An 11,626-nucleotide genomic window follows, 5' to 3' on the forward strand; every position below is an offset into this window, starting at 1 on the left:
ACACACACACACAGACACTCACACACACACACACAGACACTCACACACACACACACAGACACTCACACAGACACACACACACACATCTTGTCTTCATGATACCACTCTGTTCGTATCCTTGCTTCTGACTCCACCCCTCTCACCAAGCAGGAAGTGGAGCATAAGCCAATCAGCTCATGGTTGACCTTTTTTCTGTTGTCAGTTAATTCCATTCGTTACGTATCAGTGTGTGTTGACAGTCGTCAGGTGGGAAACGAGCACGCCAGCGGAACTGAGCCGGGCACTGTGTCCTGTTGAAGAGGGAAGCTGTGGACATACAAAATGGAGGATTCAGAACCTCAGGACAGCGTTTCTAATGTACCACAACCCCTAGTAGTGATGATAACCCTCAGGACAGCGTTTCTAATGTACCACGACCCCTAGTAGTGATGATAAGAGATGATAACCCTCAGGACAGCGTTTCTCATGTCCAACGACCCCTAGTAATGTTGATAAGAGATGATAACCCTCAGGACAGCGTTTCTAATGTACAACGACCCCTAGTAGTGATGATAAGAGATGATAACCCTCAGGACAGCGTTTCTCATGTCCAACGACCCCTAGTAGTGATGATAAGAGATGATAACCCTCAGGACAGCGTTTCTAATGTACAACGACCCCTAGTAGTGATGATAAGAGATGATAACCCTCAGGACAGCGTTTCTAATGTACCACGACCCCTAGTAGTGATGATAAGAGATGAAAACCCTCAGGACAGCGTTTCTAATGTACCACGACCCCTAGTAGTGATGAAAACCCTCAGGACAGCGTTTCTAATGTACCACGACCCCTACTAGTGATGAAAACCCTCAGGACAGCGTTTCTAATGTACCACGACCCCTAGTAGTGATGAAAACCCTCAGGACAGCGTTTCTAATGTACCACGACCCCTAGTAGAGATGATAAGAAGGGAGGTGGTGGTGATGACGTCACTCAGACCGTCCTGGGTGGGGTCGTTACTAGTTACCACAGCCACAAAGTCATTATGACTAAACTCTGCCTGATTTAAAACCTAATCCTAACTTTAACCACACTGCTGATTTTATGCTTAATCTTACATTAAGACCAAAAAGCACATCTATGTTTTCATGAATTTTTACGATATCGCCAATTTTGACTTTGTGGCTGTGGTAACTAGAGACAACCTTAGCCTGGATGCCCCAGTGGGTGACAACAACAGGAGCAGTGGTGTTCTGTGCCCCCCCCCCCCCCCCCCCAGTGGGTGACAACAACAGGAGCAGTGGTGTTCTGTCCCCCCCCCCCCCCCCCCCCCCCCCAGTGGGTGACAACAACAGGAGCAGTGGTGTTCTGTGTGTCCCCCCCCCCCCCCCCCCCAGTGGGTGACAACAACAGGAGCAGTGGTGTTCTGTGTCCCGTCCCCCCCCCCCCCCCAGTGGGTGACAACAACAGGAGCAGTGGTGTTCTGTGTCCCCCCCCCCCCCCCCCAGTGGGTGACAACAACAGGAGCAGTGGTGTTCTGTGTCCCCCCCCCCCCCCCCCCCCAGTGGGTGACAACAACAGGAGCAGTGGTGTTCTGTGTCCCCCCCCCCCCAGTGGGTGACAACAACAGGAGCAGTGGTGTTCTGTGTCCCCCCCCCCCCCCCCCCCCAGTGGGTGACAACAACAGGAGCAGTGGTGTTCTGTGTTCCCCCCCCCCCCCCCCCCCCCCCCAGTGGGTGACAACAACAGGAGCAGTGGTGTTCTGTGTTCCCCCCCCCCCCCCCCCCCCCAGTGGGTGACAACAACAGGAGCAGTGGTGTTCTGTGCCCCCCCCCCACACACCCCCCAGTGGGTGACAACAACAGGAGCAGTGGTGTTCTGTGTTCCCCCCCCCAGTGGGTGACAACAACAGGAGCAGTGGTTTTCTGTGTTCCCCCCCCCAGTGGGTGACAACAACAGGAGCAGTGGTGTTCTGTGTCCCCCCCCCCAGTGGGTGACAACAACAGGAGCAGTGGTGTTCTGTGGCTGTTTGTTGGAAGCAATCTATCATTTTAACTGTGTGAAGTGTGATTGTGTGTCTTTTATGAGGAGTGACTGTGTGTGTATGAGGAATGACTGTGTGTTTATGAGGAGTGACTGTGTGTTTATGAGGTGTGACTGTGTGTATATGAGGAGTGACTGTGTGTGTGTTTATGAGGAGTGACTGTGTGTTTATGAGGAGTGACTGTGTGTGTGTATGAGGAATGACTGTGTGTGTTTATGAGGTGTGACTGTGTGTTTATGAGGTGTGACTGTGTGTATATATGAGAAGTGACTGTGTGTGTTTATGAGGAGTGACTGTGTGTTTATGAGGAGTGACTGTGTGTTTATATGAGGAGTGACTGTGTGTGTTTATGAGGAGTGACTGTGTGTGTGTATGAGGAGTGACTGTGTGTGTTTATGAGGAGTGACTGTGTGTTTATGAGGTGTGACTGTGTGTATATGAGGAGTGACTGTGTGTGTATATGAGGAGTGACTGTGTGTGTTTATGAGGAGTGACTGTGTGTTTAGTTGAGGAGTGACTGTGTGTTTATTTGAGGAGTGACTGTGTGTGTTTATGAGGAGTGACTGTGTTTATATGAGGAGTGACTGTGTGTGTTTATGAGGAGTGACTGTGTGTGTGTATATGAGGAGTGACTGTGTTTATGAGTGACTGTGTGTGTGTATGAGGTGTGACTGTGTGTTTATGAGGTGTGACTGTGTGTGTGTATGAGGTATGACTGTGTGTTTATGAGGTGTGACTGTGTGTGTGTGTGTGTTTATGAGGTGTGACTGTGTGTGAGGTGTGACTGTGTGTATATGAGGAGTGACAATGTGTGTGTTTATGAGGAGTGACTGTGTGTGTTTATGAGGAGTGACTGTGTGTGTTTATGAGGAGTGACTGTGTGTGTTTATGAGGAGTGACTGTGTGTGTGTATATGAGGAATGTGTGTGGCTTGACAGATGGAGCTCCGTCCCCTTGGGAAGCCAGATGGAGCTCCGTCCCCTTGGGAAGCCAGATGGAGCTCTGTCCCCTTGGGAAGCCAGATGGAGCTCCGTCCCCTTGGGAAGCCAGTCAGAACTATAGATGTGTATCTAGGTGGGGAGCTGCCAGACAGACTGCCAGACAGACACGATGCTGCTGCTTCTTGAATGAAAACTAATGAGTGGATCAGTGTTGTTTTCTTCAGTCTGTCACAACTGCGGCCGTTCAGATTTTTTGTGGCCCCCATCCAATCAAAGTGGCCCATCCCTGGTGTAGATAGACACAACATCACCAACATCAACAGTATGAGGACACTTTCCACTAGATGTTGGAACATTGCTGCTATAACAGCCTCCACTCTTCTGGGAAGGCTTTCCACTAGATGTTGACACATTGCTGCTATAACAGCCTCCACTCTCCTGGGAAGGCTTTCCACTAGATGTTGGAACATTGCTGCTATAACAGCCTCCACTCTTCTGGGAAGGCTTTCCACTAGATGTTGGAACATTGCTGCTATAACAGCCTCCACTCTTCTGGGAAGGCTTTCCACTAGATGTTGGGACATTGCTGCTATAACAGCCTCCATTCTTCTGGGAAGGCTTTCCACTAGATGTTGGAACATTGCTACTATAACAGCCTCCATTCTTCTGGGAAGGCTTTCCACTAGATGTTGGGACATTGCTGCTATAACAGCCTCCATTCTTCTGGGAAGGCTTTCCACTAGATGTTGGGACATTGCTGCTATAACAGCCTCCACTCTTCTGGGAAGGCTTTCCACTAGATGTTGGAACATTGCTGCTATAACAGCCTCCATTCTTCTGGGAAGGCTTTCCACTAGATGTTGGAACATTGCTGCTATAACAGCCTCCACTCTTCTGGGAAGGCTTTCCACTAGATGTTGGAACATTGCTGCTATAACAGCCTCCACTCTTCTGGGAAGGCTTTCCACTAGATGTTGGAACATTGCTGCTATAACAGCCTCCACTCTTCTGGGAAGGCTTTCCACTAGATGTTGGAACATTGCTGCTATAACAGCCTCCACTCTTCTGGGAAGGCTCTTCGCTAGATGTTGGAACATTGCTGCTATAACAGCCTCCGCTCTTCTGGGAAGGCTTTCCACTAGATGTTGGGACATTGCTGCTATAACAGCCTCCACTCTTCTGGGAAGGCTTTCCACTAGATGTTGGAACATTGCTGCTATAACAGCCTCCACTCTTCTGGGAAGACTTTCCACTAGATGTTGGAACATTGCTGCTATAACAGCCTCCACTCTTCTGGGAAGGCTTTCCACTAGATGTAGGAACATTGCTGCTATAACAGCCTCCACTCTTCTGGGAAGGCTTTCCACTAGATGTTGGAACATTGCTGCTGTAACAGCCTCCACTCTTCTGGGAAGGCTTTCCACTAGATGTTGGAACATTGCTGCTATAACAGCCTCCACTCTTCTGGGAAGGTTTTCCACTAGATGTTGGAACATTGCTGCTATAACAGCCTCCACTCTTCTGGGAAGGCTTTCCACTAGATGTTGGAACATTGCTGCTATAACAGCCTCCATTCTTCTGGGAAGGCTTTCCACTAGATGTTGGAACATTGCTGCTATAACAGCCTCCACTCTTCTGGGAAGGCTTTCCACTAGATGTTGGAACATTGCTGCTATAACAGCCTCCACTCTTCTGGGAAGGCTTTCCACTAGATGTTGGAGGTGTTAGGGCTCTGTGCAGGTGTTAGGGTTCGTTCCTTTCATCCTTGTCAATCATTGCCTCATTGGTGAAATTAGCATTATGATAATATCTTTATTTATTTATTATATATACCTTTATTAATGCAATTGCAGACAGAAGTTGACAAACAGGAACATAGCACGCATGCTACCCAGTAAGTTCTGCATCAAAGGAAAAAGTCTCAAGTGGTTTTGTTAAACCCTCAGTCTAGCCCTGGTAATGTCACTACCTACGTCATTACCTTTTAACTCCCGAGACCAGAACCATGCATACAAAGCTATATAAAAAAAGGCCTTTCGTGTGTTATCTAAAAGCTTAGCAGTAAATGTCCACGTTGATTTATAGTGGAATGTCTGAGTAGTCTTATCTCCTACACTCCCCTGCAGAGGTCTGTCTCAGTCAGAGAGAGAGAGAGAGGGAGGGGGAGAGAGAGAGAGAGAGAGAGAGATGCACACACTGCAGCAGTAGGACTGGGAGTCTGGGCTGAGTAACAGTAGGAGAGAGATAGAGAACAAGCCTGGGCCTAGAGACTGGTCTGCTCACTATAAGGCAGAAGAGAGAGAACAAGCCTGAGGCTGGAGACTGGTCTGCTCACTATGAGGCAGAAGAGAGAGAACAAGCCTGGGCCTAGAGACTGGTCTGCTCACTATAAGGTAGAAGAGAGAGAACAAGCCTGGGGCTGGAGACTGGTCTGCTCACTATAAGGCAGGAGAGAGAGAACAAGCCTGGGCCTAGAGACTGGTCTGCTCACTATGAGGCAGAAGAGAGAGAACAAGCCTGGGGCTGGAGACTGGTCTGCTCACTATGAGGCAGAAGAGAGAGAACAAGCCTGGGCCTAGAGACTGGTCTGCTCACTATAAGGCAGGAGAGAGAGAACAAGCCTGGGCCTAGAGACTGGTCTGCTCACTATGAGGCAAAAGAGAGAGAACAAGCCTGGGGCTGGAGACTGGTCTGCTCACTATAAGGCAGGAGAGAGAGAACAAGCCTGGGGCTAGAGACTGGTCTGCTCACTATAAGGCAGAAGAGAGAGAACAAGCCTGGGGACTGGTCTGCTCACTATAAGGCAGAAGAGAGAGAACAAGCCTGGGGCTGGAGGCAGCTGGGGCTGGTCTGCTCACTATAAGGCAGAAGAGAGAGAACAAGCTTGGGGCTGGAGGCAGCTGGGGACAGGTCTGCTCACTATAAGGCAGAAGAGAGAGAACAAGTCTGGGGCTGGAGGCAGCTGGGGACTGGTCTTCTCACTATAAGGCAGAAGAGAGAGAACAAGTCTGGGGCTGGAGGCAGCTGGGAACTGGTCTTCTCACTATAAGGCAGAAGAGAGAGAACAAGCCTGGGGCTGGAGGCAGCCAGACAGACAGACTCATCCAGACACACGTGATCTGTATTTCTAGAATGCGACCAGTGACCGGGAGGCTCAGATGCCTGAAGACCAGGGGTTCCATAAAAATGAATGGTGGAGAAACGATTAGAACCATTTCCCTGTTTGACCGCTAGGTTTTATGGGTATTGCATAGCAGCTCGAAAGGCCACACTAGAGTCATTCAGATCAGCCTTTTCCCCCACGATTTAAGAGCCACTCTGGTTGAATTTGATATTTTTAGATTTTAATCATGTCCATTCTTAAGGTTAACCACATTACAAAGATACAAAGGCCATATTTTTAAAAATGTGTTTTATTTTTTAAAATGTTATTTTCAGGATTTTTTGGGGAAATTCTTCCGCAACCTCGTTTTCACATCAGGCGTCCGTCCCCACACGGGGGTCGCGACCCTTGGTTTGGGAACCACTGCTGGACACTGTGAGACCACCATCCCTCTCTGAGGCTGAGGTTTAATACACAGAGAAAGACTGGCTGGACTCAATGCTGATTCTTAATGGGTTAAAACGGCTGAACAATGATCATCGAATACAAACGGATGAATGATTTGCCTCAGAACCAGATTATAAAACAGCACATAGAAACATGAATGTCAGATTATAAAACATGTCTGTAACTATAAACGAGTGGAAAAGCTGAACATTTATAAAAACAAATCCCGAAACGTGATCATTTATCAAGTCCATAACAAAGCAACACAATGTGTCTTTCATGTCAACAGGAACAAACACTTGTACAACGAATAGGTGTTCACATGACAGGAAGTTGGTGAACAGGTTCATTGAGGAGAACAGGCTTGTGGGTAATGACTGGAGCTGAATCAGTGGAACGGTATTAAATATATCAAACACATTCTGATTGGTCCCAGAAACAGGAAGTTGGTTAACAGGTTAATTGGGGAGAACAGGCTTGTGGGTAATGACTGGAGCTGAATCAGTGGAACCGTATTAAATATATCAAACACATTCTGATTGGTCCCAGAAACAGGAAGTTGGTTAACAGGTTAATTGGGGAGAACGGTATTAAATATATCAAACACATTCTAACTGTTCTGATTGGTCCCAGAAACAGGAAGTTGGTGAACAGGCTTGTGGGTAATGACAGGAGCGGAATCGGTGGAACGGTATTAAATACATCACACATGGTTTCCATGGTGTTTAATGTCATTCCGTTTGCTTCGTTTCCGGACATTTCTATGAGCCGTCCTTCCGTCAGCAGCCTCCTGTGATTCACATGTCCTCACTGTCGAAGGACTCGGAGCACTGGAGAAAGATCTCCTCGTGGTCCCTCATAGCAGACAGACACACGTCCTATACGGAGAGAGAACCTGTTATCTGGAGGACAGACAGACAGACAGGTCCTATACGGAGAGAGAACCTGTTATCTGGAGGACAGACAGACATGTCCTATACGGAGAGAGAACCTGTTACCTGGAGGACAGACAGACAGGTCCTATACGGAGAGAGAACCTGTTACCTGGAGGACAGACACACATCCTATACGTAGAGAGAACCTGTTATCTGGAGGACAGACAGACAGGTCCTATACGGAGAACCTGTTACCTGGAGGACAGACACACATCCTATACGGAGAGAGAACCTGTTATCTGGAGGACAGACAGACAGACAGGTCCTATACGGAGAGAGAACCTGTTACCTGGAGGACAGACAGACAGGTCCTATACGGAGAGAGAACCTGTTATCTGGAGGACAGACAGACAGACAGGTCCTATACGGAGAGAGAACCTGTTACCTGGAGGACAGACAGACAGGTCCTATACGGAGAGAGAACCTGTTATCTGGAGGACAGACAGACAGACAGGTCCTATACGGAGAGAGAACCTGTTATCTGGAGGACAGACAGACAGACATGTCCTATACGGAGAGAGAACCTGTTATCTGGAGGACAGACAGACAGACAGGTCCTATACGGAGAGAGAACCTGTTATCTGGAGGACAGACAGACAGACAGACAGGTCCTATACGGAGAGAGAAGAACCTGTTATCTGGAGGACAGACAGACAGGTCCTATACGGAGAGAGAACCTGTTATCTGGAGGACAGACAGACAGACAGGTCCTATACGGAGAGAGAACCTGTTATCTGGAGGACAGACAGACAGACAGGTCCTATACGGAGAGAGAACCTGTTATCTGGAGGACAGACAGACAGACATGTCCTATACGGAGAGAGAACCTGTTATCTGGAGGACAGACAGACAGACAGGTCCTATACGGAGAGAGAACCTGTTATCTGGAGGACAGACAGACAGACAGACAGGTCCTATACGGAGAGAGAAGAACCTGTTACCTGGAGGACAGACAGACAGGTTATGTTCTGGTTCCTACCATACCTGGTTATGTTCTGGTTCCTACCATACCTGGTTATGTTCTGGTTCCTACCATACCTGGTTATGTTCTGGTTTCTACCATACCTGGTTATGTTCTGGTTATGTTCTGGTTTCTACCATACCTGGTTATGTTCTGGTTTCTACCATACCTGGTTATGTTCTGGTTTCTACCATACCTGGTTATGTTCTGGTTATGTTCTGGTTTCTACCATACCTGGTTATGTTCTGGTTTCTACCATACCTGGTTATGTTCTGGTTTCTACCATACCTGGTTATGTTCTGGTTTCTACCATACCTGGTTATGTTCTGGTTTCTACCATACCTGGTTATGTTCTGGTTCCTACCATACCTGGTTATGTTCTGGTTCCTACCATACCTGGTTATGTTCTGGTTCCTACCATACCTGGTTATGTTCTGGTTATGTTCTGGTTTCTACCATACCTGGTTATGTTCTGGTTTCTACCATACCTGGTTATGTTCTGGTTATGTTCTGGTTCCTACCATACCTGGTTATGTTCTGGTTTCTACCATACCTGGTTATGTTCTGGTTATGTTCTGGTTTCTACCATACCTGGTTATGTTCTGGTTATGTTCTGGTTTCTACCATACCTGGTCATGTTCTGGTTTCTACCATACCTGGTTATGTTCTGGTTATGTTCTGGTTTCTACCATACCTGGTTATGTTCTGGTTATGTTCTGGTTTCTACCATACCTGGTTATGTTCTGGTTATGTTCTGGTTCCTACCATACCTGGTTATGTTCTGGTTCCTACCATACCTGGTTATGTTCTGGTTTCTACCATACCTGGTCATGTTCTGGTTCCTACCATACCTGGTTATGTTCTGGTTTCTACCATACCTGGTTATGTTCTGGTTCCTACCATACCTGGTTATGTTCTGGTTCCTACCATACCTGGTTATGTTCTGGTTCCTACCATACCTGGTTATGTTCTGGTTTCTACCATACCTGGTCATGTTCTGGTTCCTACCATACCTGGTTATGTTCTGGTTCCTACCATACCTGGTTATGTTCTGGTTCCTACCATACCTGGTTATGTTCTGGTTATGTTCTGGTTTCTACCATACCTGGTTATGTTCTGGTTTCTACCATACCTGGTTATGTTCTGGTTATGTTCTGGTTTCTACCATACCTGGTTATGTTCTGATTTCTACCATACCTGGTTATGTTCTGGTTATGTTCTGGTTTCTACCATACCTGGTTATGTTCTGGTTTCTACCATACCTGGTTATGTTCTGGTTCCTACCATACCTGGTCATGTTCTGGTTTCTACCATACCTGGTTATATTCTGGTTATGTTCTGGTTTCTATCATACCTGGTTATGTTCTGGTTATGTTCTGGTTCCTACCATACCTGGTCATGTTCTGGTTTCTACCATACCTGGTTATGTTCTGGTTTCTACCATACCTGGTTATGTTCTGGTTATGTTCTGGTTTCTACCATACCTGGTTATGTTCTGGTTATGTTCTGGTTCCTACCACACCTGGTTATGTTCTGGTTCCTACCATACCTGGTTATGTTCTGGTTATGTTCTGGTTTCTACCATACCTGGTTATGTTCTGGTTTCTACCATACCTGGTTATGTTCTGGTTTCTACCATACCTGGTTATGTTCTGGTTCCTACCATACCTGGTTATGTTCTGGTTCCTACCATACCTGGTTATGTTCTGGTTATGTTCTGGTTTCTACCATACCTGGTTATGTTCTGGTTTCTACCATACCTGGTCATGTTCTGGTTTCTACCATACCTGGTTATGTTCTGGTTTCTACCATACCTGGTTATGTTCTGGTTCCTACCATACCTGCTTATGTGCTGGTTATATTCTGGTTCCTACCATTCCTGGTTATGTTCTGCTTCCTACCATACCTGGTTATGTTCTGGTTCCTACCATACCTGGTTATGTTCTGGTTATGTTCTGGTTCCTACCATACCTGGTTATGTTCTGGTTTCTACCATACCTGGTTATGTTCTGGTTATGTTCTGGTTTCTACCATACCTGGTTATGTTCTGGTTTCTACCATACCTGGTTATGTTCTGGTTTCTACCATACCTGGTTATGTTCTGGTTTCTACCATACCTGGTTATGTTCTGGTTCCTACCATACCTGGTCATGTTCTGGTTTCTACCATACCTGGTTATATTCTGGTTATGTTCTGGTTTCTATCATACCTGGTTATGTTCTGGTTATGTTCTGGTTCCTACCATACCTGGTCATGTTCTGGTTTCTACCATACCTGGTTATGTTCTGGTTTCTACCATACCTGGTTATGTTCTGGTTATGTTCTGGTTTCTACCATACCTGGTTATGTTCTGGTTATGTTCTGGTTCCTACCACACCTGGTTATGTTCTGGTTCCTACCATACCTGGTTATGTTCTGGTTATGTTCTGGTTTCTACCATACCTGGTTATGTTCTGGTTTCTACCATACCTGGTTATGTTCTGGTTTCTACCATACCTGGTTATGTTCTGGTTCCTACCATACCTGGTTATGTTCTGGTTCCTACCATACCTGGTTATGTTCTGGTTATGTTCTGGTTTCTACCATACCTGGTTATGTTCTGGTTTCTACCATACCTGGTCATGTTCTGGTTTCTACCATACCTGGTTATGTTCTGGTTTCTACCATACCTGGTTATGTTCTGGTTCCTACCATACCTGCTTATGTGCTGGTTATATTCTGGTTCCTACCATTCCTGGTTATGTTCTGCTTCCTACCATACCTGGTTATGTTCTGGTTCCTACCATACCTGGTTATGTTCTGGTTATGTTCTGGTTTCTACCATACCTGGTTATGTTCTGGTTATGTTCTGGTTCCTACCATACCTGGTTATGTTCTGGTTTCTACCATACCTGGTTATGTTCTGGTTATGTTCTGGTTTCTACCATACCTGGTTATGTTCTGGTTTCTACCATACCTGGTTATGTTCTGGTTTCTACCATACCTGGTTATGTTCTGGTTTCTACCATACCTGGTTATGTTCTGGTTTCTACCATACCTGGTTATGTTCTGGTTTCTACCATACCTGGTTATGTTCTGGTTTCTACCATACCTGGTTATGTTCTGGTTTCTACCATACCTGGTTATGTTCTGGTTTCTACCATACCTGGTTATGTTCTGGTTATGTTCTGGTTTCTACCATACCTGGTTATGTTCTGGTTTCTACCATACCTGGTT

At 46.6% G+C, this 11,626-nt stretch overlaps 1 protein-coding gene across 2 annotated transcripts in view; it reads right to left on the reverse strand.

Moving 5' to 3' along the window:
• Positions 1-6,359: 6,359 nt before the first annotated feature.
• The window catches only part of LOC118942845 (stimulated by retinoic acid gene 8 protein homolog), a 27,014-nt gene continuing 21,747 nt past the window's right edge, over positions 6,360-11,626 (reverse strand). For both annotated transcript variants that reach the window (XM_036956707.1, XM_036956706.1), the window contains exon 9: positions 6,360-7,392. In XM_036956707.1, the coding sequence (XP_036812602.1) occupies positions 7,312-7,392 (81 nt within the window). In that variant the 3' untranslated portion in view covers positions 6,360-7,311. The remainder of the gene's footprint in view (positions 7,393-11,626) is intronic.

The sequence above is a fragment of the Oncorhynchus mykiss genome, chromosome 21 (assembly GCF_013265735.2).
Source record: "Oncorhynchus mykiss isolate Arlee chromosome 21, USDA_OmykA_1.1, whole genome shotgun sequence".
In the NCBI taxonomy this organism is placed as follows: domain Eukaryota; kingdom Metazoa; phylum Chordata; class Actinopteri; order Salmoniformes; family Salmonidae; genus Oncorhynchus; species Oncorhynchus mykiss.